Source organism: Heloderma suspectum, chromosome 1 (genome assembly GCF_057233095.1).
Source record: "Heloderma suspectum isolate Gila_16-S chromosome 1, 16-S_ref, whole genome shotgun sequence".
NCBI lineage: Eukaryota > Metazoa > Chordata > Lepidosauria > Squamata > Helodermatidae > Heloderma > Heloderma suspectum.
Window position 1 is genome coordinate 205296306 of NC_139458.1, and position 27439 is coordinate 205323744.

At 44.8% G+C, this 27439-nt stretch overlaps 1 protein-coding gene across 1 annotated transcript in view; it reads right to left on the reverse strand.

The window, feature by feature from the left end:
- The window catches only part of DNAH7 (dynein axonemal heavy chain 7), a 194031-nt gene that overhangs the window by 35509 nt on the left and 131083 nt on the right, over window positions 1-27439 (reverse strand). The window contains exons 45-52 of the mRNA XM_084806680.1: window positions 26202-26382; window positions 24890-25075; window positions 20305-20468; window positions 18989-19143; window positions 15098-15288; window positions 12073-12206; window positions 9188-9523; window positions 1363-1489 (exon numbers count right to left, since the gene is read on the reverse strand). Coding sequence (XP_084662806.1) covers window positions 1363-1489; window positions 9188-9523; window positions 12073-12206; window positions 15098-15288; window positions 18989-19143; window positions 20305-20468; window positions 24890-25075; window positions 26202-26382 — 1474 coding nt within the window. The remainder of the gene's footprint in view (window positions 1-1362; window positions 1490-9187; window positions 9524-12072; window positions 12207-15097; window positions 15289-18988; window positions 19144-20304; window positions 20469-24889; window positions 25076-26201; window positions 26383-27439) is intronic.

The window sequence follows — 27439 nt, forward strand, 5'->3', positions numbered from 1 at the left end:
AAGCAATAACTCCAGGGCAGAGTACTGGAATGGGGCAAAATTGGGGTGGGGGGAAGCTCTTAGGAGTAACCTTCAGATGTTGCACTCAAGAACTGGGGATTTTGGCTTCTTCAGGAAAATCTGCACACACAGGGAAAATTAGTGGATCTCCATTCATAATAATGTAGTAGCAAGGGGGAGCATGGACAGGGGTGGGAAACAAGCCTCTCTCATTGGTTGAGTAGCCCCTGCCAGTTTGATGATGTTCAGTTCTATTCCCCCACTCACCCCACCCAGAAGTATGTTCCTTTCAAGAGCTGTGTGACCCCTGAAAACCAGATTTGAAAGGTACAGTACACTCGGTTTATCTTGCTTTGTGTGTCCCTTGAAAATCCAGGTAATACTCCAACACGCTTCTCATTCCGTTGTTGCGAAGATCCCCCCCCCCCCCGTAATCTAGCAAGAGACTTAGGTAACTTAGGGTGCAATCCTATCCAGATAGGCATCCGCCTCCAAACTCAGAGGTGACTGCCTATCCAGTGCAGGGAAGGAGAAGCACGGAGGGGATCATTCCCTCCATGCTTTTCCTGCCCTGCATTTTTGGCTAGACAGCTGAGGGCTGAGTAGGGGAGGAGGCTGCTGTATGACACATTGGATGTGTCATACAGGCATTTCCACCCTCCCCGCCCTGGAACGCCCCCAGACACACCCCTTTTTGGACACTCCGCGCTCCTCTTGCGAGCGCGGAGGACAGGGCTGTTCCCACTGCCTCCAAGGCAGCACAGAAGTGGGGGGAGGTTGGTTCTCCAGGAAACAAGATATCCTATGGCCATCTAGCCGCTGTCTAGCGGCCATAGGATTGCTCCCTCCATCCCTGTGCCAACATGCAGATTGCCAGAGGAAGAAGCTGCTGATTGTCAGAGGGTGGTACTGCAGCTATCCACATCCATGATCTACAGGGATCAGGTGACACTGAGGGCCAATAGAATTCCACCCAATGCAGTATTTCACTGGGGCATTGTGGGTATTTAAAGTTGCAGTCCACTTCCCAGACCCAGCCACTGCTAGCAAGTAAGCCCACAACCTGGGGGGGGGCAATGACCGGGGGCACACAAGGGCCCCCCTTGCCTGGGCCCCCCTCAAATCTGGAGTTGGCCCTGGTCTGAGCAATTGTTGCTCAGGCACAGACTGAGCTGCCCTCCCCTTTAGCCTGCTTGAATGTCTGCTGCTCTCCAAACCACCAGCTCTGACTGTATGCGCAGAATGCTCCCATGAAGGAGAGAGAGAAGAAGGAACAACAGGGAGTCCCATCTTGGGACTCACCAAGAGATTCATAGATTAATATGCGGAGTGCCGCACAGTAATTTGTCTAGCAGCACTAACCAGTTTATCATGCTTCAAAAGGTTGACGTTCAGGCAGAAGGAGAAGAGCAGCTTGTCTTTTTCAAAGAGGGAACGGCAGATATTGACATAGAGGGAGTAAGTAAAGTGATCTTTGAGAATCCTCAGCCTGCAAGTATAAAAAGAAAAGGGGTGGGGGTGGGGAACCCAAATTAATCTCACTTTGAAGCTAGCCACTTCATAAACACAATTACAAAGCACTTACATTTCTGTTGTTCTGGTCCATTTACCCACAAACAATCAAGAATACTCATTAACTGTGCACACCAATTTCTGAGCAGAAATAGGGCTGAGCTGAAATTCCTCAGAAGATATTTTTCTGAAAACATTTCTGATGTCCCCCTTTTCTTACCCCCTAGAAAAATAAGACCATTTTGTAGAATGTCCTCTGAATATTCTCCACCATTTTGGAGGATTGGCTGCGACCCCCCCATACACACACACACACACACACACACACACTCAATGTCACAATGTCCTGGAACAATGCTAAGTCTGGGACACTGTCGAGGATGCAAATGATGGCCAGGCTGCTTACACAGTTGCTGTTGCTTCCACATGCAACGGCAGCAAAAAGGAGGAAAAAAACTTTAGGAAAAAAGAAAGAGGTGGTACTATTGCCAGCGCTAATCTGGAGCCCCACCCCTGAGAAACAGCTGGAGAATCCCCCCCACCCCTGGCCTGGAGAAATTCAATGACATAGTCCCCCCAATTTATATGCCGACAAACAGGGTGGAGAATTTCAGGAGGCCATTACATAGAATCATAGAATAGTAACATTGGAAGGGGCCTATAAAACCATCGAGTCCAACCTCCTGCTCAATGCAGGAATCCAAGTCAGAGCATCCCTGACAGATGGCTGTCCAGCTGCGTCTTGAATGCCTCCAGTGTGGGAGAGCCCACCACCTCCCTAGGGAATTGGTTCCATTGTCGTATTGCTCTGTCAGGATGTTTTTCCTGATGTTCAGCCGGAATCTGGCTTCCTGTAATTTGAGCCCATTATTCCGTGTCCTGCATTCTGGGATGATCGAGAAGAGATCCTGGCCTTCCTCTCTGTGGCAACCTTTCAAGTACTTGAAGAGCGCTATCATATCTCCCCTCAGTCTTCTCTTCTCAAGGCTAAACATGGCCAGTTCTTTCAGTCTCTCTTCATAGGGCTTTATTTCCGGTCCCCTGATCATCCTCGTTGCCCTCTTCTGAACCCTTTCCAGTTTGTCTGCATCCTTCTTAAAGTGTGGCGCCCTGAACTGGACACAGTACTCCAGATGAGGCCTAATCACTGCTGAGTAGAGGGGAACTAGTACTTCATGTGATTTGGAAGCTATACGTCTATTAATGCAGCCCAAAATAGCATTTGCCTTTTTTGCAGCCACATCACATTGTTGGCTCACATTCAGCTTGTGATCTACAACAATGCCAAGATCCTTCTCGCTTGTAGTATTGTTGAGCCAAGTATCCCCCATCTTGTAACTGTGCATTTGGTTTCTTTTTCCTAGGTGCAGAACTTGGCAGTTATCCCTGTTAAATTTCATTATGTTGTTTTCCGCCCAGCACTCCAGCCTATCAAAATCACTTTGAATTTTGTTTCTCTCTTCTGGGGTATCAGCTATCCCACCCAATTTTGTGTCATCTGCAAATTTGATCAGCATTCCCTGTACCTCCTCATCCAAGTCATTCATAAAAATGTTGAAGAGCACTGGGCCCAGGACTGAGCCCTGCAATACCCCACTCGTTACGTCTCCCCAGTTTGAGAAGATCCCATTGATAAGCACTCTTTGAGTCCGATCCTGTAGCCAACTGTGGATCCACTGGATCGTTGTTTCATCTAGCCCACTTTGAGCTAGTTTGCTCATCAGGATATCATGGGGCACTTTGTCGAAAGCGTTGCTGAAGTCAGGGTATATCATGTCCACAGCATCCCCATGGTCCACAAGGGAGGTTACCTGATCAAAAAATGAGATCAGATTCGTCTGGCAGGACTTGTTCTTGACAAATCCATGTTGGCTTCGAGTGATCACTGCATTGTTTTCAAGGTGCTTACAGATGGATTGCTTTATGATCTGCTCCAGAATTTTCCCAGGGATTGATGTCAGACTGACTGGTCTGTTCCCAGGTTCCTCTTTTTTTGCCCGTTTTGAAGATAGGGACAACATTAGCCCTCCTCCAGTCATCTGGCACTTCACCCGTCCTCCATGATTGCTCAAAGAGAATAGACAGCGGTTCTGAGAGTTCTTCTGCCAGTTCCTTTATGACTCTAGGATGCAGTTCATCTGGCTCTGGAGATTTGAACTCATTCAAAGTAATTAGGTGTTCCTTGACCAGATGCCTATTGATCTCAAGCTGCAATCCTACCCTTTCAGCCTGTGCTTCGCCTCTGCCAGGGGGGGTCATAGACCCTCTTTTCAGAGAAGACTGAGCCAAAGTAGGAACTGAGCACTTCTGCCTTGTCTTTGTCATCATTTTGCCATCCTTATTTAATAGTTGAACCACCATTTCTTTCCTCTGTCTTTTACTATGCACATAGCTGAAGAAAGCTTTTTGTTGCTTTTAGCATCCCTCGCTAACCTCAGCTCGTTCTCAGCTTTAGCCTTCCTGACGCCATCCCTGCAATTCTGTGCTACCTGCCTGCACACTTCCTTTGTTGCTTGGCCTTCTTTCTACTTCCTATATGTGTCCTTTTTTGTTTCAGGTCATTTCTAAGCTTTTTGTGAAGCCACATTGGCTTCATCTGTTGTCTTCCGCCTTTTTTTCTTGTTGGAATTGTTTGTAATTGTGCCTTTAGAATTTCCTGTTTTAAAAACTCCCACCCATCAGGACTCCTTTTCTCGTTAAGAGTCGCTTGCCATGGGACCTTACTGATCATTGTTCTGAGTTTATTAAAATTGGCTTTCCTAAAATCCAGGGTAAGTGTTTGGCTACACTCGGCTTTTGCTTCCCTTAGAAACTAGAACTCAAGTATAACATGGTCGCTTTCCCCCAGAGTTCCCGTAACTGCTACTTTATCCACTAAGTCATCTCTGTTGGTTAGGATCAAGTCAAGGATAGCTGATCCTCTAGTTCCCTCCTCTACTTTCTGTAGGAGGAAGGTATCAGCAACACAAGTCAGGAATTTCCTGGAGGGGCCCTGTTTTGCAGAATTTGTCTTCCATAAATATTGGGGAAATTAAAGTCCCCTATTACTACTACATCATGCTTCCTTGAAACATTGGCAGTTTGCTTTTCAAAAGTTTTATCCTCGACTTCTCCTTGATTGGGTGGCTGGTAGTAGACTCCAACCACCATGTTCCTTTTATTGTTTGCTCCATTTATTTTAACCCAGATGCTCTTGATGGGGCTACCAAGCTCATCCTCCTGTATTTCTGTGCAGAGATAAGTATTTTTAACCTATAGTGCAACTCCACCTACCTTTCTGTTCCTCTTGTTCTTTTTGAACAAGTTATATCCTTCAATTGCTGTATTCCGGTCATGGGAGTCATCCCTCCAAGTCTCAGTTATACCTATCAAGTCATAATTTCCCTCCTGTATTAAGAGTTCAAGTTCATTCTGTTTGTTTCCCATACTCTGGGCATTTAGTGTATAGACATTGAAGACCATATGCTTTATAGTCTGGCTTTCTTGCTACATGTTCCTGAATACTATTATTAGGCACTATTAGGCACTATTAGAGCTGTTCTCTCCGTTGCAGTGCATGAGCCTTTGTCCATTGTCCCCTCAACTTTACGTCTCCCTCCCCTATAGGATTCAGTTTAAAGCCCTCCTGATTAAGTTCTTCATGCTGTGGCCAAATACATTCTTCCCAGCCTTTGTGAGGTGCAACCCATCCCTTGTCAACAATCCATCTTCCAGGACGTATAGCCCATGATCCCAGAATCCAAATCTAGCCAGTCATTCACTCGGAGTATTTTTCTTTCCCCTTCTATCCCTCTTCTAACTACTGGAAGGATGAATGAGAAAACTATCTGGGCCCCAAAGTTCTTGAGTTTTCTTCCCAAAGCTTCGAAGTCCGATATGATTTCTTCGTAGCTCTGCTTGGCGGTATCATTTCTTCCCACATGGATGAGAAGAAAGGGATACCTGTCACTGGGCTTTATGAGTGTAGACAACCCTTCAGTCACATCTCTAATCTGTCCTCCTGGGAGACAGCATACCTGGCCAGTCCATGGGTCTTCGCAACATACTTGGGTTTCGATCCCATGCAGTAAGGAGTCGCCCACTACTCCTCCTCTTCTCTTCTTGTTGTTGTAGGCCTTGGTTTCATCACTTCTGCTTGACTGACCTTCACCCTCTTGCGCACTCTCATGCAGGTTCCCCTGTAATTCTTCCTCTGCAGGCTGTCCTCCAGTCTCATTCTCAAGTACCTGGAAACAGTTCCATAGTTCCAACGCTTCCACTGGTGTACAGTGGCTTCTAGTTCTTCTGCTCCTGTCACCCTTTTCCAAGGAGTATTCTCTACTTCATTTTTCCTCTTCTGCCTCAGTTTCCTGTTGCTGTTCTAGCTTCTGTTTTTCACTTTGCTGCTGTAGTTCCACCATTCTGTCCAAGAACTCTTCGGGTTCTCTTATTCCCTGGAGGATTCGCCGCTCCAGTCCTCTTACTTTTTCTTCCAACAGCGCGATCAACTTGCACTGGTTGCATGTGTAGGCCATGTCGATCTCAGGCAAGAAAACAAACATTGCACAGACCTTCCAGGTCACCACCACTGAAGAGTCTTTTCCTTCCATAGCCTCTATTCCCATTATGTTTCTAGCTTTCTGTAGGGATGGATGAAAGTCCCTTACCTGATCCCAACGCTTGCTTCGTGGTGGGGGGGAGGTGCTCCGTCCCTCCCCCCAAAATTCTGGCTGGGGGGGGAGGCACCCCATCCCTCCCCGCCGAAATTCTGGCTGGGGGGGAGGGGCCCTGTCCCTCTCTGCCGAAATTCTGGCCAGGGGGGAGGCACCCCATCCCTCCGGCCGCGAAACCTCGTCTCCTGCTGGGACGCAAATGGCGGCGGCCATAGCCGCCGCCATTTGCGTCCCTGCAGTCAGCCGTGATAGGCTACATAAATCTTTACATAGCCTATCACGATGTTTTTTAAAAATCTAGCCGTGATAGGCTACGTAAATCTTTACATAGCCTATCACGTTTGTTTGTTTGTTTGTTTTACTTGGAAATGGCGGTGGCAGCCAGTTGGAAGACCGGCCGCCGCCGCCGCACCCACCGCCGCCAGGGACATTCGAGCAAGGTAAGTCCCGTCCCGGGGGGGGGGGGGGGGCAGACCATTTCTCCACCAATCTCCCCGAGATTTGTGGAGAAATTCTCTGACATCCCTAGCTTTCTGATTGTACTGGAATAGCGTACAATAGTGTGGATTTGTCCTCTATTCATTGTTAACAACAGGGTCCCACTGGTATGGAAGTGTGTGTTACAAGAAAAAGAAATTTTTAAAAAAGTTTTTTTAAAATGTTAGGGGCCTCCCCCTTGACCTCCCCTGCCAAACTCCCCTGGCAAACTCCTGTTTTCTCTCCCTGTTCGCTCACTGTCTAGGAGCTTACTTACTTGTATAGCTCCTGTATTTGCACTCAGCTCTAGTAGAAGAATGCCAAACAGTTCAGGAAGGTTAACAGTTTCCTGGAGATGACATCCTTTTTGCAGGAATGATGGGTCCACAACTTGCACATAACCTCCTTGTTGACTTGGCAGAAATACTGCTTCTGGTGCAAGATCCTGTTGTTCACCTACTGTCCAGACTCTTACTAACAGACGTATACCTTTGTTATCAACTACATTTGCCAAGGCTGCTTTAGCAAGAGAGAACAGGGTGGAGAGCCAAAGTCATGAATAATTTAAGTCCCAGTGACTTCAATAGGTCTACTTTAAGTATGTCTAGAACTGGATCCAACCCAATGAATTTACTTTATTAGTTTCATCCTAAGCAGCAAACATGCATAGCATTAGTACTGAACTGGGACAATCAGGTATCTTACTGCTTCCTCATTCTGCTATATTAAATGGGGACATTTAATATAGGGGGCTTTTCCACCTTCAGTTCTTCATGCACGTGAGAGGACCAATTGTCACCAGTTGAATCAAGTCAGTGCTTTAACAGATACTAACATTCTGCTGACTGAGAAGCTGAGATAACTGGCATAGCCCATGAGTGCTCTGGTACATCTTGCTGGTAACCTGCTTTAATCTCACCTCCTGACTAAAAAAAAAAAATCCTTGTCAGCCATTTACAAGCTCCTCTGCATGCATCAGCAGTGAAATATAAGCAGCACTTTGACTTCCTGCTGACACACAAGGAAATACAACATGGCAAAACTGTATTCTGCACATGTTAGAAAGTCATATCTTTATCCTTTCTTTTCACACCCCTTTTCCTCTACTCTCTAACTTGCTAGACTGTAAGTTTCTTTTTACCTTCTCTGCAGCCTGTATAGCATCAGGGTGGGGGCTCTTTTAATATTATATTAGACAGCCCCAAGAGACACCCCCAAGTCTGAAGATCCATGACGATGTAAGGTCAGGATTACACATGCGTGCGCGCACGTGCACGCACACACACACACACACACACACACCTCTACCTATCATGGAAAGAAGGCTTCTGAAACTGCATCTGGATTCTTGACCTACATCATGGGCACTTAAAGGGGCAAAGGCAACAGGAGTTTGATGTGACACATCTAGGGCACAAGTGCCCACGGGCTTGCCTATGACACAGACTCAAGCCTATACTCCTGCTTGTACCCACCCACCATCACAAGGCATAGGGGGCTTCAGATGTACTGCACACTAGAAGGGTACTATTTCATACTATGGACTGGGCAGTAGCACATTTGCCATCTGAAGACACATTTCTGTTATTACATCTTCCCAATTCCCTCCATGTCTTTGCAAAGTAACTGGGGTCCCTGAACATTACAACAGCGCTCTTATCTCACAGCTGTCAACATCTCCAGTAGCACAGCTGGCCTGCCTAAAGTGTCAACAAAGTAAAATGTTAGCTGATGGCTCCAAATGGCTGGCAAACATCAGGCGAAAAACAAGCAAGCACCCAGAAAGTACAAAGTACAAAGCATGCCAGCAGGGTGGGGGTGGATTTGACTTCCAAGCTCTCATTTATTATTTATCATTCTTGAGCTATAAATGAATATCACATAAAAACTGACACTGAACTCAATTTTCACAGCACATTATTTTTTAAATGAGTTTCCAGTGAAGTCAACTTAAATGCTGTGTCCAATTAACTGAAGATACTGAAATTAGTCAAGCTAGCCTTACCTAATTTTCTCAATGTTTGTTGTTTAGGGCCTGTTTTGAGATTTATCCCTTATATTGAATTTAATAAGAAAGAAATCGGGGGGGGGGGGATTCTATCTAAAATCTTATGAGTTTTCCATTCACTTCCATACACATGTTACCAAGAAAGTACTAGATTGTGTTCTTTCATAGATCTTCAGGGAGAAAAATATGTACTCTTTCAAAGCACTTAATATTTTGCCTCAGTGGATATTGAATTAGCATGAATATTAGAGCTGTTTCTCACTTTATATATCCTTGTGCGTACTGGAAACAGATTAAATAAAGCACCTCTAAATCCCATTGATTTCAATAGAAAAGTTAAGTATATGCTTAAATTCCACTAAAATCAACAAGTCTACCTAACTTTGGTTGGGTCATATCCAGAATTTTTCAAGGGAATAAGAAACTTAATGTATACTGAGAAAACGTCTGCAGGTAACAAAAAGAAAAATCAACTGAATATGCCATAGCTTGAATAAATGTTAAAAGCAAAATTAATACAGCGAAGTCTTTCATATACCTGTCTTGTAAAATTTCTGACTTCTCAGAATTATCTATCGACATGATAAAAAGGTTGATGAACCATGTGAGGGAATACTGGTACATGGGCTCAATATTGGCCAGATCAGCAATTGAAAAAAACAGAATCGATGAATGAACTGCAATGGGACGGTAGCCCATTCGGGTAGCATCTATTTTCTTTTCTGTTTCTTCCGCTATAGCTTGCTTTTCTGAAATTTCGTTAGCCAAAGCTTTAGACGAAGACAGTATCTTGATAGCAGTTTCATCCTCTAAAATATTTCCTTCAGAAGATGACAGAACTTCTAAAATTTTGTCCTCTATTTCTTTTAGCTGTCTATAATAAAATAACAGATCATCATGTTAGGAAAGCCACAAATGACCAAGTCCAAAAAGGATTTGATGCAATCAGAGGAGGAAATAACATTATGAGCTTATTTATTTATTATATTTCTATACTGCCCAATAGCCGAAACACTCTGGGAGGTTCACAAAAATTAAAACCACAAAGTACAGAACAAAAAAAAAGGAAAAATTTAAAAGCTCAAAACTACAGTATAAAAATATAACCAGAATAAAACCTAGCAGCAATGCAGAGATTTAAAATACAGTAACAGATTTAAACAGTAAAGTTAAAAGATTATAATGCTAAACTGCTAAAATGCTGGAAAAATAAAAAGGTCTTCACCTGGCACCTAAAAGAGGACAATAGAGGCGCCAGACGAATCTCTCTAGGGAGCTCATTCTACAGCCAGGGTGCCACAGCAGAAAAGACCCTCTTCCTGGTAGCTTAGAAACAGAGCTAGATAATTTTATAAAATATATGACAAGTTTTTATATTGTGTGTCTGTGGTTTTTTTAATCTGACCCAGCAAGAGTCATTTAAAATGTCCCCCAAATATTTTTGCCCTGGTGTAGCTACTGTGGGAGTATTCCTACCAGAATGAGGAACCACACATGCACACACACCTGATACTGTGCATGGGGTTTCTGGCATGCTCCAGCAACTGAGCTGAATGCACAGGTCATCAGTTTGCATCTGTTTGAGAGGGGAGAGCAGAAGCCTTGATTTAATCCCTACCTTCCTCTCCACAACGGATGGCCAGGCTCTGGCATATGATTTGAATGGGGCTACACCAGGGATAATGGGGCTACATCCCAGCGCCCTCCAGATGTGTTGGACTACATTTCCCATCATCCCTGACCATTGTCCATGCTAGGTGGGGCTGATGGGAGTTGTGTTCTGGCGGGCTCCATGTTGGGGAAGGCAGCATCTGGGGAAAAGCTCTTTATCTAAAAGGTTATGCTGAGCTCTGAATGAAGATGGAACACTATTCCGTTTAGTGAGATGCTGAGGGCCAAACCAGATTTATTTATTTATTACATTTCTATACCACCCATTTGCCGAATGCATAGGGGCCACTGAAAACAGCGGTCTCGGCATTCTCTCCATGTTTTTCCAGTAGCCGCTAGTACAAGAAGTAAGGCATGATGTAATTGTGCTCATAACTTCTCCAGCCTCCGCAAGTGCTAGCTAGTGAAGCACAACAGGGCTGGGGGAAACTGAGCAAATGATGTCATGCCACACATCTTTCTTTCTTTTTTTAACTTTATATTACCAGAAAGAGCTGGGAAAGTGGAAAGGGGCTGCTGCTCTTGTCAGCAGCGATTCGATTTTCGTAACGTCCAGTTTGGCCCTGAAATACCATACTGAGCTGCATTTTACATATCGGAACGAATAAAATGCCTTTTGAAGTAGAGGGTAATTACAGCCGGATATTCCCAAACAACTGAAACCTGGATTAAAACTACCACAGGGAGGAAGCGCCCCTTCTACTGCGGCAGTGGCACCTTCTCAGGGTAATTATAGCAACAAGCGGCGAAAAAGCTCTGTTGTGAAAGCACCTCCAGTTTAATTTCAAGTGCCTGACAAGAGTCAATGTGTCTGCTGATTAAGACAGACAATGACTAAATCACAGGCTTTATTCTTTTACTATGGAGATTAATTTTTAAGAGGTGCTTTGAGTGTTACTGGGGTTGCATTTTTTAGTTAGAAACCTATGAAATCTCTTCTGGACTATAATTCCATGGTATCTGCCCTCCACCTACCATCTTCACATAAATTGTCCTAAAAACTGCACTACCAAGAAGAACCTAAGAACAGCCCTGATGGATCAGACCATGTTCCATCTAGTTCAGCATCCTTCTTCCCACAGTGGCCAACAAGATGGCTCTGGGAAGCCCACAATGTTTCCCACAACTCCCTCTGAATTCTGTGGAGAAACCCCTGCCAATAAAGCTCAGAGTAAGTTCACAGAATCATTTTTCTTCCACTGAGGGATTGGTTTTGCAGTCACCTTCAATTTCACATCAACACACGCATAGCGAGCCTTTACAAAAGAAAGGTTTTCCCAACTCTTCTTGGACATGTTAAAGTTCTGCATCAATCCTGTGACAAGGTGGGTACAGGGAAAGATCGTATCACAGGCAGCAGGCCAGGTCATGCAAATCCAGTCTTTGCACAAGCCACATTCCTCAAGTAGTATTGTCAAGTGCGTCTATAATTCAATGGGTTGGATCCAGGATCTGCCCTCTGTGGTCGGGAGAGCTCAGTTCACAAAGGTGCTTCTGCCTGATATTTGGGGACCCTCCCTTCTCCCTGCATCACAGTTCACCCCATTTAGCAGGGTGCCCCAATCCTTTCTGTAGCATTTTCAGGGGGTTGGAGGGGCTGCTGTCAGGAGGAGAGTCTGCTTCTGCCAGCCCAATTGCACATGCCTAAATCTGGATTCAGCCTAATGACTCTATATCCAACATTAAAGATTTCTCTCCCTCAAGCATTATCACTCTGCTAAGGCAGTTTTCTAGTTCGTGTCACTTTGATACCGTTTGTTTTCAGCTCCTTGCAAGATCAGGGCTTGCTTTTCTTCCTCGAGATCTGGTCTCTCTCTTGCAACAACTATTCCAAGAAGCTGATCTTGCATCCCCTCTGGTGTTATCATGAAGTTCAGTAATGTCACCTGTGAATGTTAGAAGACATCCAAATCAAATAGTGTTTGGTCCAGATAAGCCAAAAGAAAATGCTGACCTGTGAATTATGGTGTTCTCAAATTTGGGACAGTGTTTCAACCTTTCTGTGAGACATAGTTACTAGAGAAATAAAAATAACTTCTGCCTTCTACATAAATGCCTGAACTTTTTTTTATCATAAGGCATTCCCTGCCTGATGGCCCATAAATCAACACACCCTATATTCAAAAGGAAAGCTGTGTTTGATTTTTATAGCCCTTGGATGATTTTTCCCGTGTGTGTGTGTGTGTGTGTGTGAGAAAAGTGATGCTTCAAATGTAGAAGTAACCAAGCAAGTAGCAAGCAGAGAGCTTTGTTGGGCATTGCAAGTAGCAGGCAGTGGTTTCACAGAATCATATAATCATAGAATAGTAGGCTTGGAAGGGACCTATAAGACCATCGAGTCTGACCCCCTAATTGATTCCCAATGCAGGAATCGAAGTCAAAGCATCCCTGACAGATGGCTGTCCAGCCTTATCTTGAGTGCCTCCAGTGTAGGAGAACTCACTACCTCCCTAGGGAATGGGTTCCATTGTTGTATTGCTCTAACAGTCAGGACGTTTTTCCTGATGTTCACCCAGAATCTGGCTTCCTGTAACTTGAGCCCATTATGCCATGTCCTGCACTCTGGGATGATCAAGAACGAGATCCCGTCCTTCCTCTCTGTAACAATCTTCTTAAAGTGTGGCACCCAGAACTGGACACCGTACTCCAGCTGAGGCCTAACCAGTGGTTCAGATATGTGCATAGTCTTTTACTATGCACGTATCTGAAGAAAGCCTTTTTGTTGCTTTTAGCATCCCTCGCTAACCTCAGCTGCAGTGCCTCTACTTTCTGTAGGAGGAAGGTATCAGCAACACATGTCAGGAATTTCTCGGAGGGGGCAGGAGTTTCTTGGAGGGGGAGAGAATGCTCTTTCACCAAGATTGTATGATTACAATAGGGGGAGGGGCGGGAATCACAAATGAGATACAAGACATGTTGGTGGAAACACATGCTGCCTAGGTTGCTAAGAAGATGTTAGAAAAAGTATAGCAGAACACAACTTCTGAAAGCATCAATGCGAGTGTCACGTTAATAGTGCCAGTGCTGGTGATGTCATAACTCCATACATAATACTCTAATCCAGCCTTCCTCAACCTGGTGCCCTCCCAGTGTTTTGGACCACAACTTCTAGCATTCCTGCCCATTAGCCATGCTGGACAGTGCTGATGGGAGTGGAAATCCAAAACATCTGGAGGACACCAGATTAGAGAAGGCTGCTCTAATCCAAGATCTGGCCAGAATATGATGTGCACAATTTATGGTGACTTCTGAAACTCCCCTTCTCCTGCACACACAAGTTCAGTGGATAAGTATAGCATGGCCTGGGTTTTTATTTGCCGGGGGGGGGGGGAGAGAGATGCAGGGAAGCTGTATAGGGACCAAGTCCAGAAAAAGTTATCAAATCTACCACACCTTACACAGCTGAGATTTTACTGTAGCTGCTGTCAGATGATCAGGAATTGTTGCAGCTCTAAGATATGTAAGAATTCTGGATTTATCAGGTACCAGAAGTCTGGGGGCATAGAAGGGGGTTGCAGAACTAGCTCATCTTGGGTCTCCCTCCTAGGCAGCAGCAGTGGCCCAGTAGTTACATGAGAACTTTCCAGGTAGGGTTGGGAAAAGCCTGTTTGAATTTTGGAGAGAACCACTGCCAGTCAATGTAGAGACAATATGAAGCCACATGGTGGATCAAAGTTCTGATAGGGTATAAGGCAGCTGCCTATGTTCCTAAATCTCTATGGACTAGCTTGAATGACATTAGTGTCTATGGCAGGGGTAGAGAACCTCAGGCCTGGAGGCCAAATCCAGCCTGCCTGGGGTTTCAAACTGTCCCCCTTGGGTTCCCCAAATGGTCACATTCCCTTCCCCTGGTCCTACCCTATTTCCCCCAACCACCAATCAGTTGGTGGTATCCTGGATTTTGTGCAGTTTCCCCCCATTCTAAAAGGTTGCCATGCCTCTCCTAAGGCCTAGTTACTGGCACTAAGTGCTTTAAGCCAGAATATGTTGGCATTTAGGGTATTTTTGGCCCTGCCCCTTTTGCCTGTGACCTTGGTCACTACTGGAATGTGGCCCCCAAAAGCTTCTCTGAAATGGAATTCAAAGAGGAAATGGAAAGAGGTTTCAAACCCCTAGTCTATGGGGAATATTTGCCAGTTTTCACTGTGTGGAAGCAGCTGGATTTTTGAAGTTGTGAACATATTTGTGAACAACTGAAGTACGGACTGTGTATGAGCATTTTTGTTATTTGCCATAAGATTTCCTCCCTTCTTTTGTGGCGTGTCACATCGCTCCATTGTACTGCACTAATACGATGTTAAAATGTGAAGAGAGAAAACTTTTCAAAAATAAGATTAAAAAAATTAAAGCAGCTGTCCATATACTATCACAGGGGTGCTGAACCCAAGGGCTGAATTCCATTTTAGAGAAGCTCTTGGGGGCTGTATTCCAATGGTGGGTGGAGCCAAAGGCAAAAGGGGCAGGGCCAAAATACCAGGATATTGTAGCTTAAAGCTGTTAGTGCCAGTAACTAAGCCTTAGGAGGAGGCATGTCAACCTTTTAGAATGGGGAAAAATTGCACAAAAGCTGGGAAACCACCGAACGACCAGTGGTTGGGGGAAACGGGGTGGGGCCAGGCAGGATGGATTTGGCCTCCCGGGCTTGGTTCTGCAGCCCTGTAGGAACTAGTATACAACCATGAGGAAGAGCACTGTGGAAAAGGTTGTGCTGCTAGTATCATTCTTTTGCTTACTGAACAACAGCACACAGCAAGATGTTCCTGTGCAAACTGCTCACTTTGACGGATGTTTCTGGGAGGTAGTGTGGGTTTCTCAGCTTGGTTGTAATATAAAAGCGAAAGTCAGGAGCATATTCAATGGTTGAATCTCCCAGGCGGATGCAGATACTACCAGCCTGCTTGAATGTCTGTTTAAGCAGAAGTGGCTCAAGAATAGGGTCCAGTTCTTCAGCAACGTTTTCCAGCAGCACTTCAATACAACAAAAAATAGATTTTGTTGAACTTACTGTTTGCAAGAAACAGAAACAATAGGCCAAAGGGGAAAAAACACAGTATTCTAGAACTACAGGCAATACATTTTACGCTCAAGGGGAAAGCAGTCCTGGATACTCAGTTGTTTGAAGATCAGCAGAAAATAAAATATTTTTACAACAGTCCCAGCTGCCTGCATAAATGTGAAAGAATGCCACTATAAAATCTGATTCCAGTAATATTTAACAACAAAAAGAATAAGGAAGATCTATAATAAAAGTAGGAAGTCAAATTGTTGGAAATGTAGTGCTGATAAAGCAGATTTTATACATTTTATAAATTTCTGGTGGAATTACCCAAATATTGAAATCTGCAAAAGATATAATTAAAGGAGTTGAATACATAACAGCCTGTGTGATTCCACTAACTTTGAGAAATATTAAAGATTTAGTTTATAAATCAAATCCACAATTAAAGAGAAATATGCCTTTAACAGGAAAAAAGAAATAATTTCCAATTTATCTAATTTCTCTGAGTCAGAGAAGATTCCTTCAATTTCAAAATAGTGTTATAAGCTGTGACATACAGCTAAATTAAAGAAATTTAAAACGTATGTACAATGTAGTCAAAACCCATCAAGACAAGACATTCTTTTTATCCTTATATATGAGTTTATGCATTATTGTGAACATCATGTTTGTTTTAACTGAAACGTCTCAAGAAATTATTTGTGAAAAATACAGTGAATGATTCATCAGCGTAACCTAGTTTGTGATGGTTGTTGTAAGAATGGCACTAGCTATCTTAATGTAAGCTATCCTGACCTAGAGACAGACAGACAGACAGACAAGACTTGAACTGTTCACTGTTCTATTGCAGAACAATTGCTGGTTTGTTGTGGGATACTGCATTTAGGTTTCAATCCCATACACACTTACTTGGGAGCAAGTAGACATGCATAGTGTTGCACTGTAAGTGAGCCAAAATCAGGTGATTCTAAGAATCTACATGGATTCACAACCTACATTCATGATACATTTGCTTATCACAAACCACTTATTTTTTAAATCAGTTTGCCATTTGTCTACATTTTTAAGATGAAGCAGTCTTGTGAGGTTCCCATAACACACTGACTTTATAGCTGAGCATGCCATCATTCATCCCCTCTCCCTTCTGTTAAAGGTGAGCAATGGATTTCTGAACCACAATCTAAACCCATGAGGCTGGAAGTCTCATACAACCATTGTATCCACAAACGAACAGGCAAAGAGCAACAAAAAATTCAGCACTGCATCCTACTAGTGTAAGGATCAGTTTTCAGATAACCCCAAATCAGGACATCACAAAAGTGACAGCAGAATCATATACATGTCTACTCAGAAATAAATCCTACTGAGTTCAATGGGACTTACTCCCAGGGTTGCAGCCTGAATCTTACTTTTCATTCTTTAAAAGAACATTTCTAGCTGCCGTGTAAAAAAGGAACCTTAGCAAATATCCTGGCTGTGGGTGGAACTACAATTTACCCTAGACAGAGGGCTGCCACCAAAAATGGCATCCAATGTGTAGGATCAATGACCCCATGTCCTGATGTCATCGTATCATGTGCTCCTCTGTCTCCAGAAGCAGCAGCCAAAGATGTAAAGTAGACAAGGAAATGCACATTGCGAAAAACTCTTCTAACACATTGTGGAGGGTGACTTTTTTGGTGTCATCCCTATGTTGAGAGTAATGCATAGTTTTGCCTGTACCTTCTCAGTACTTAGAAGTTAAACTGGTTCCAGATAGGGATGGAAGAGAATTCTGCCACGGATCTCGAGGAGGCCGAATGCCAGTGCATTCAGCCCCGCGAAATCTATGGCAGAACGGCCTGCCCCCCCACCCCACCCCCCGCAGATCCCCCTGGGACAAGACTTACCTGGGCTGGATTTTCCAGGCGGCGGCAGCTCCGGCGGTGGCTTTGGCAGCGGCGGCTGATGGTCTTCCGACCGGCTGCTGCCCCTGCCATTTGCATTTTTTTTTTTTTTACACAGACGTGATAGGCTACGTAAGTTTTTACGTAGCCTAAAACATCTGGGTAAAAAAAAAAAAAGGCATACGCAAATGGCAGCAGCTACGGCCGGCCGCCGCCGCCATTTGCGTATGCCTTTTTTTTTTTTTCCTAGACGTTTTAGGCTACGTAAAAACTTACATAGCCTAAAACGACTGGGTAAAAAAAAAAAAATGGCCGCTGCCATTTGCGTTCCTTATTTTGGGCCGTCTTAGTTTACGTAAATAATTACGTAGACTAAGACGGCGAAAATAAGGGGAACACAAATAGCGCCCGCGACGCTATTTGCGTTCCCCTTATTTTCGCCGTCATAGTCTACGTAAATATTTACGTAGATTAAGACGGCCAAAAAGAAGAAACGCAAATGGCGGTGGCTGTAGCCACCGCCATTTGCGTACGCGGGTTTGTTTTTTGGGGTTTTTTTTACCCAGAGCCCTCCGCGGCCAGAAATCCGGCTGTGGACAGCTCTGACCTGGCTGGGCCTGGCCGGCTGCTCCGCAGAGCTGCCACGGAGCACAGCCGGCTGTGGAGGATTCCGGGGGGAGGGACGGAACGCCTCCCCCCCCACCATCAGCATAATCCGCAAAAGGTAAGTGATTTTCGTACATCCCTAGTTCCAGATACAGTTTACCATGGTCAGGAAGGCTGTCATCTTAACAGAAAAAAAGCAAAGGAAAGGTTCCTCCTGTGCAAGCACCAGGTCATTACTGACCCCTAGAGGGACGCCGCTTACGCTGGCATTTTCTCAGCAGACTATAGTGGGGTGGTTTGCCATTGCCTTCTCCAGTCGTGACTACCTTTCTCCCAGCAAGCTGGGTACTCATTTTACTGACCTCGGAAGGACAGAAGGCTGAGTCGACCTGAGCTGGCTACCCGAGACCTGGCTTCCGCTGGGATTGAACTCAGGTCGTGGGGAGAGTTTCAGTTGCAATACTGCCGCCTACCACTCTGTGCAACACAAGGCTCTTCATCTTAACAGAGCTTTCCTCTAAATTCCGCTAGTCCAAATTGTTCCTATACCTTCTCAATGAAAGGAAAATGACTAGCATTTAAATTAATTCTCTGTCATTTCTCCTTTATGTCAGATTCTTATTCCTTACTTTTTTTTAAAGGGTGAATTACTGTTTATCAGTCCTGTCACTATATGATGTATGAATCATCTGAAAGAACTAGACTGGGGTGGGCAACTTGTGGCCCTCCAGATGTTTTGGCCTATGACTCCCATCAGCTCTTGCCAGCATAGTCAATGGTAAGGGATGCTGGGAGTTGTAGGCCAAAACATCTGGAGGACCACAAGTTGCCCACCCCTGCACTAGAAAGACTAGTTGACAAGCCTGATGTCTTCTTTAAAGATAAACATGTCCAGGGAAGGCGGATGTAATCAGTAGTTTAATAGCATACATTTCTTGAGAAATCAACTGAAGAGAAAAATAATATAAAAGCAAATGTGGAATGACTGTGAAGTTAGTGCCTCAAACAAACAAAAAATTAAGAGGATCATAAATTAGTTTTAGGTACTATTTGTTTTACTGTCTGATGATATTTCAACTAGAATGCACTGAGCTGTAAAAATGACTCTGATTGTATAATTCATCCTACACTCTCTAGATCTGCTGGCAATCTAGCCTTTTAGGACTTGGTTGCTTACCGGGTGTGCCAAATTGAACACAGTTTTCTAGTGTGCGCACAAATTCAGAGTCACTGAGCTTGATGACATGCAAGCTGTTTGCTTTCTCCATATTCTTCACCCACTTGTTTGCTTGACCCTGAGGATCTATCATGAGAGGCCATCTTCTTGCATTCCTGGAGAGAGAGAAATTGGAACACAGGCGGAAACTTAGCAAATGAGTTTTGCCTGTTGTGAAGGACAATCCTATCCATGCTCATGTGGAAGAAAGTAAAAATAGAGGCACCCTGAGAGGGTGGCACTCCTCCCCACTCCGAGGCAGTCAGCCGGTGTGCCAGAGCGCCCCAACCAAAGGTAGATTCTCTCTCTGCTCAGCTCTCTCCAACACTGCTTCTTTCTTTTGTTTGTTTTGTGTGTTTTTGTTTTAACAACACACTGGGAGCCCAGGTCTGTGTGCCCACAGGAAGGCCAGTAGTAGTCTGGGGGTGAGGAAAGACCCTTCCTTCTTCAGAAACGGCTTGGCGACTGTCTTCCCAGCCCCGGAGGATACTAGGTCTACTCTCCAAGCTAGCTGCCCTCCCCCATTCAAGAGAAGAAAATAGATGGCTCCACTGAGACTCTTATTCACAAATGCCCTCCATGCATTCAAGAGCTTCAAATAAAGAAATGTGCCTGAATAAAACTACAGGACGATGAAATCTGGTCTTGGGGAAAAGAACTAAGAATGAACGCAAGTCAAACCTTTGGTCCATCTGGACCGGTATGATCTACTTAGATTAGTGGTGATTCTCCAAGGACTCAGGCCTAGGTTTTTCCCATCTCTGCTGCCTGAGATCCTGGGGCCTTCTGCATGCCAACCAATCATGTGCTCCGCTACAGAGCTATTGGCCATTCCTATGCTTTTTAACAACAACGAAAGTAAACGACTAGCTTACTGCATCCCTCCAAGTAATGGATAGCATAAAACAGGAGTGGCGAACAGTTCTGGGGCGGGGCCACATCCCCTGGGATCACCCAGGCCCTGGACAAAGTGCCGGCTCGCGCTCCAGCTCTTGCTTCAGTCGGGGACTGGTGCTGCCACACAGGAGCTGGGGAAGCTCGCGCAGGTGAAACCACCACGACGGAGTCAGTGGCTGAAGTGCTCCAGCCGCTGGTTCACCCAGGCATGCCTCGCCTCACGCTCTGAAGGAATCCGAGGAGGCTCCGTGAGCCGGATGAGGAACCTCCACAGGCCAAATTAGGCCTGCAGGCCAGAGGTTCCCCTTTTCTGGCACAAACCATTAGGTTTAAGAAACAGTTGAAATAAGCTACATTTGTCTCAGACATCTACTACTTACGAGATAATGATACCATTGTCGATGGAAAAGGAATCAGAAGGCAACCCGGCAATGTTCCAGGCCCTGATTTTCACTGGTTCTCCTAAAGTAGTAGTTAGAGAAAAATCATCTGAGCAAGGGATGCCTCTTGCTTTGCAGGTCAATATCCAATCACGTGCTTGATTCTGAAAAGGAAGAATGCCAAATGTTAGCCAATGTTACCTTTGGCTGCTGTGAGTTCTGCGTTACAAATAACATCTGCTTCATGGTGCCACCAAAGCATTGGTGCTCACTACCTGTGTCTTCTCACCCTCAGGGTCTGCTGGGGCAAATCTGTGCTCTTACCTATCATGTGTAATCATACGCCTTCCCCCAGTGGCCAAGAGTGATTATGGCGGCAACACAGAGCCCCAAGAATTACCTCACACTAGGGCTTTCAGCCAATTAAAGAAAGTTTAGCCAGTGAATCATACGGGTTTTAGTCAATTAGGATGCAATCCTATCAGGATGCCTGTCAGCCTCCAAACACGGAGGCTGATGTGCATCCAATGCAGAGTGAGAGGCATGGTGGAGGCCACCTTTGCCTCCACGCTCCCCCTGCGCTGCATTTTAGCTAGACGGGCATTTTCACCCATCTAGCTGAGTTGTTTGGGGATATCTAATATCCCCACTTCCCCAGTCCCCTATGCTCCCCTCCCACAGAATCACCCCCTTTCCGAGGTTGCGTTTGCGACCTCAGAGAGGCAGCCAGCATGGTTCTCTCTGCACTGGCTGCTGGGGGAGGGGGCGTGGAGCTTGGGCTCCTCTGTTCGAAGTTGGCACGGTGTCTCCGACCTTGGAGAAGGAATCCGAACTATCTTATGGACCCCCCAGACACTGTCTAGGGGCCATTCAATCGCTCTCCTGGTGGATTAATTAACACAGAACTGATAGCATTACACTGAGGAATCAGCTCAGGGAGGGCATTAAAGTCTTCCTCCCCCATGCGGTTTGTCACTCTAAGTTTAGAACAGCCTTCCGCAAAGAGCCGCCCTCCTGGTATGTTAGATCCTATCAACACCAGGCTGGAAATTCTGACTGAGAGTGATGTGAGTTGTAGTCCAACACATCTGGAGGGCACCAGGTTGGGATGTCTTGTTTAGAGTCTCTTGGATTCGCACATCACAAAATCCTGGCTATTACGCTGGGAACCAGAAAAGCCAGCATTTCTTTGTATACAGATGACACTATGATCCCCTACATTTTCCTCAAATAGAGGTATTTTCTTTTAAGTCAATCAGTCAGATCAGGTTTATTTCAATTGGAGAAATGTATACGTGTTCCCTATTTGTTTATAGTAAGTTGCCATGGAAGTAAACTGATTGATCACATTTCTATACCACCCAATAGCCTAAACTCTATGAGACACACAATGTGAAATGTTGGACTTGGGAACTAAACAAGGTACAAAACAATGAAAATTCAAAGGTCTTCAACATTCTCTAGAAAGTAACTCCACTTAAGTATTTTTGGATTTATTGCCCTATTTGATCAAAGGATAGCTGCTTGTCACTTGTTAATAAAATTTAGTTTGATATGGAGAATAAGTATAAATTAAGGCTATTTTGATTCACTATAACATCAGCCATAAAAAAGGGCGTTTCTTCCTGCCAGAATTATTGGGCCTGTTCCGATATCACACTGCACCATGATAGTTAGGAGTTTTGAGCTAACTATGTTGGTTTAGCATGATGTCTGAACAGGCGTCTTTCCCAAACCTGATGGTTTATTAACCACAGACTAACCACATTCGCTAACCACTTGCTGCAAGATGGTTAGTGGGCTCTACCATGGTTTAGCGTGACGTCTGGATAGCCTCTGTGGTTAACTGACAGCTGCCATAGAACTCCACAGCAAGAGCAGACAAAGAAGGAGGAGCACCAAAACGCCCGACAAGTGCAAAGGACGCTGGGATGCATGCTGCTCATTCGGAGGACTGTGGGTTCCTGCAGAAGGGAGGGTGGTTAGAGAATGGTTAATCTAACCACGTTATGGAACATGGTTATCTGCACGTCTGGCAGTAGCACTCGCTGCAGTTAGCGGTAACCACCATGCACCATGGTTAGCCTAACCACCCTTCCCCAATGTGAGTCTGAACAGGGCCATTGTTTGTGTGGCATACTTTACCCTCTACAACTCCCAAATCACTTGTACTGAAATTGACAAAGTTAAGAACGTTTCTTATCGGTGGACAAAAAAAGAATAAAAATGACTACACAACACAAAACATAGCAGAATGTAAGCCTTACATCTAACACTGTGTGAGCTGAAATCCCCTTGTGTGATGGGACTTCCCCATCCTCTCCCCCTGCTTGCAGCCCCCTATGCACCCCCTAATATGTTTTGGAGGATCCCCAAAGAGCGGTAGGGGAAACCCTTTCTGCCAGAAATTTCAGATCCACTAATGGAAGAATACTATTGGATCCAAGCCCAAATATTATTATTTTATTATCATCCCCAGATACGTGGAACAAATGTCTCAGCTCCATTATTGCCATCTTAACAGAAATTGTTGCAATAGCCTGATTAAGGAAAACATGATCATACAGCAATGGCCTGAAACTTGGGAGAACCATAATATTAACCTGGATGTTTTCCCTAGAAGCCTGAGTTTTTAGATATACTAGACCCAATCCAGCTAAAACGAGACACAACTAATTTCCTTTGAAAACTATGAAATAAGTTAAGGGCGCTATCCTATGCAGATAGGCGGCTGCCTCCAAACTTGGAGGTGACCACCTATCCAATGCAGGGCAGGAGAAGCACGGAGGGGATTGTTCCTTCCACGCTCCTCCGGCCCTGATTTTGGCTGTCTAGCCACGGGAGGCCAGAGCAAGGGAGAAGGCTGCCATACAACACATAGGATGTGTCATACAGGCATTTCCACCCTCCCCAGCCCGCCCCGCCCCGCCCCCCAGAACGCCCAGTTTCAGCCACTCCGCACTCCTCTTGTGAGAACGGAGCATTGGGCTTCTCTGCACTACCTGCGAGGCAGAGTGGAAGCGGAGGGGAGGTCAGTTCTCCGGCAACCGACCTCAGAGCGTGGGCTCCGAGGTCAGCTCCTGGAAAACAAGGTATCCTATGGCCATCTAGCCACTGACTAGCGGCCATAGGATTGCTCCCTAAGAGTCCCATTGCTTCCAATGTGGATATCACATATATATATGGGAAAGGTTTTATGTGCTCAAGTAATGAAGCATTAAGCTTTTTTAGCAACGTGAACATTCAGAATTTCATCTGAACGCAATGGAAAACCCCATGAATGTTCAGAACATCTAGGAATTTGTAAGGCTAGTTTGGATATTCAAAAGCTTGTCCACATTGTCCATCCCAGTCTCTAGGGGTAGATTTCCATGGCGAACCTGCTGTTTAAGTAAGGCCATACAAGAATAGCCTCATGCTCAGAAGCAATTCCTCTGATCAGCTGAAAAATAGGCTGAGAAATTACAGGACAGTCGGGATTTATTTATTTTAGAGAATTTCTATACCACTTTTCATTAAAAAAAAAAAACTCAAAGCGATTGGGATGCAACACATGGAGAAATCTTGAGTGTCTGTTCATCTTCCCCTCTCCCTGCCCCCAGTGTAGCTACAACCCATACCTTTAGTCATTTTACACAGCACAAATGTTCTATTTGGTTGCTTCCACAGGGATTTTCACACTTAAAGGGAAGAGGCTATAGCTCGCAGGAAGCTGATGTATACTGAGTTGGACCACTGATCCATCTAGCTCAGTATTATCTGCAATGTAGATTCTACGTGGATCGGCAGCAGCTCTCCAGTATTTCATTCAGAAAGGGGTCTTTCCCAGCCCTACCTGGAGATGCCAGTGATTGAGCCTGGGACCTTTGGCAGACAAAACATGTGTCCTACCACTGGGCTACAGTTCTTCCCCATGCAGAGTGGGAGAGCAATCTTTGCATGGAGAAGATCCCAAGTTCCGTATTTGGCATCTCAACTTATATTCCAGCCTCTCCCAGCCATTCATCCCCAGATGTCCAGTGGAGGCTGGTGGCTCCAATTTCAGTGGGCTGTGAATCCATTCTGGGTTTCAGTCAGAACCAGCCAGAACTCTAAAGGAGCTATCCAAGGTGCTGGACCTATTTTGGGGATAGGGTTCAGCATCTTGGATAGCTCCTTTAGAATATTGGCTGGTTCTGACTAAAACCCAGAATGGATTCACAGCCCCACTGAAATCAGAGCCACCGGTCTCGACAGATGTCATAGGACTACAACTCCCATCAGCTCCAGCCAGCATGGCCAATAGTCAGGGACTGGTGGGAGCTGTAGTCCAACAATATCTGGGGACAGGATCTGTGCTTAAGACCTTGGGGAGCTGCTGCCAGTCAGAACACACATTTATCAGGCTAGATAAATAAATGATCTCATTTAGTATAAGGCACCTTCCTATGTTTCTTATAACAAACACCAATTATTATTTTCATCTCTTTACCTCGTGTTCCAAATTCAGTTAAAGCTGTATACCTTTGGGTAGCTGGGGGAAACAAGTGCTTCTTTGCTGCAGAAGCATTTAAGATTCCTAAAATACCATTCATTCCTTCCTTACGTGTCGGTAGCTGGATGTGAAGGCTCCCAAGTAAGCTACAATGCCTGATGAGATGAGGATATCGCCTGTCAAGTTGATGTACTGCTTTCCCAGTTCCAAAGCTGTCTGGCTCCAGCGGGTTTTCTCACCTCCAAGGCCACCAAGTAATTTTTCCGCTCGGTCCAGCTTCTTGCTGCACAAGTCAACCTTAAAATCAAAATATAAACTTCAGGAGAAGCCATCACAGATATAGCTACTGCAAATGGTCACACACCTCGTTCTTAATGCATTTGAGAATGACCACAGATGCATCGATTTTGCTGGATGTTATTATTATTTTTCAATCAAATAAATGGCCTTTGGATTTGAAGTTGTAAAGCCTTAAAATGGGAGTGGGGCAGGGGGAGGGGGAAGGAAATGTGTGTGACAGATTGTCATGACTGAATACAGAAGGTCTATGGCATTTCCATTCTTCTTTCCTTCAAATGAATTATTACCTTCAGTCTGAAATGTGAAATTGATCATGGATTTATATGCGATATAGAAAACAGCTGCATCTGAATAAGCAATACATATCTCATGAGAGCATGACGCTGACTTATGAAGGTCACTTTCACATGGATATGGACAATGAGTTGAATGCATACTGTGTTTTCTGCCCAGCAGTTTTTAAAAAGATGTCTACTAATATTAGAGACAGCAGACTTTTTACAAAGGGTTGCAGTTTGTACAGCAACCAACAAGTCTGCCAGATGTGAACCTGTTCCACAAACCTTTTTACCTACCAGGGAAGGGCAGAAGAAAAGCAATCCAGAAGTGGGCCTGTGAATATTTTCAAATGACTTCTCCTTTCCCGTGTTCCTTAATCTTCCCAAATCCAGGAGGAATATTTCAGGAATAGAGACAAAAGCTGAGCCCCCCATTTCTTTTGGACCAGACTAAAGCTACAACACCAGTGGTGTAGATTTAAATTTTGAAGTGCAGATGCTCATCATGATAGTCCCCATAGCCACACCCCCAAGTACAATCCAAAAATACAGGCAACTATGTTGATCCGTGTATGTGTGTGTGTGTGTGTGTGTGTGTATTATATATGTCTTTTGTAGGTCTTTTCCTCCCAGCTACTGTGAGGATTGTGGCTAAGCTGAAATGGAACAGGGAAGCCCAAGGGGGAAAGCAGATGATGTCATAGCCACTGCTAATCAAAAGGTCTCAGTGCTTTGACCCTGAGAGCCTTGGCTCCACTACACCACTGCACAACACGTGGGGACACTAATGGAGGCAGCTGAACAGGCGGCACTCCCGTGGGTTCCCCTGCTCTTGAGTTACACACCTGGTTCTCCAGGTCAGCTTTCTCCTGCTTCTTTTGTTCTAGTGTCTTTTGTAGTCTAGCTAGCTTGTCCTGAACTTCCTTTAGGGCTGCTTGTTTCTTTCTCAAACCATCCATTGCAACTTTCAGTTCCCCTTCTGCTGCGTTGAGCTTTATCTTCTTAGGGGCAACAACTTTTGCCACTCTAGAGAGAAGGTAAAATGTCAAGTATGCTGTCCTTACATATCCACACATAGACTTGACAGTATGTCCATTATTACAGGAAACATAACAAGCTGCCTTATACCGAGTCAGACCCTTGGTCCACCTAGCCCAGTATTGTCGACACTGACTGGCAGCAGCTCTCCAGGCTTTCAGGCAGGAACCTTTCACAGCCCTACCTGGAGATACTGGGCAAGACAGCACAAATCTGTAATGGCTTTACATATCATCTGGCGATCCAACTCCTGCCTACGAACCACTAGTTGGCTTTCTTCCATTAGAATTCTAGGATCAGAATTCAGAATGTTTGAACAGAAGATCCCAACATTTTAATTCTTTGATTGTTGGGATGTGATGCTGCCCTACCTCTTTTCAAAATCAGAACTTCTGAGTCTGACCTCCCATGAGAAGTATTATTCAATAACATCAAAATATATTGTTGGAAGTTTGCTTTTTGATTATGTAAAATGGCCACACACACCCCCCCCCCATAGATTTTTGTATACCTGGATAGACAAAGTACTTGTTTAATGAACATTGGTGGCTAGTTGATGTCCTAGGGCCAGATATGCAGGTCACACCTACCAGCCGCAAGAGGGTGGGTGCTCAGACCAGTATTCTGCTTAGATATGTGTGTTTGGGAGTAGAGGAATGGAAAGAGACAGTTCTGTGTGAACCCAGCAAAAAAAAAAAAATCCTCCAGATTTTATGTACCTGGCCAGCAGCAAACCTGGGAAATCTGCAAAGTTAGGCTGATGGTTTGGGGGAAAAGCCATGCTACTTTAAAGACTGTGTGCCTGGATGCTTGTCTGCTCACCACACCTGGTCAACTGATATTTGCAAATAAATAGATCATACAAAATCAAGATACTGCCCCAGTATTTTCTCTTCACAAAGGAACTGATTATATAAAAGTCCATGGGTTGTATCCAGTGGTGTCATTCCTCTAGCACAAAGCTTCTACCATTTGCAGATTTTCATCTTTACACAAGTGTCAAATGCAATACTTTGATTCTACTTGCGGAACTCATTTCACAAGC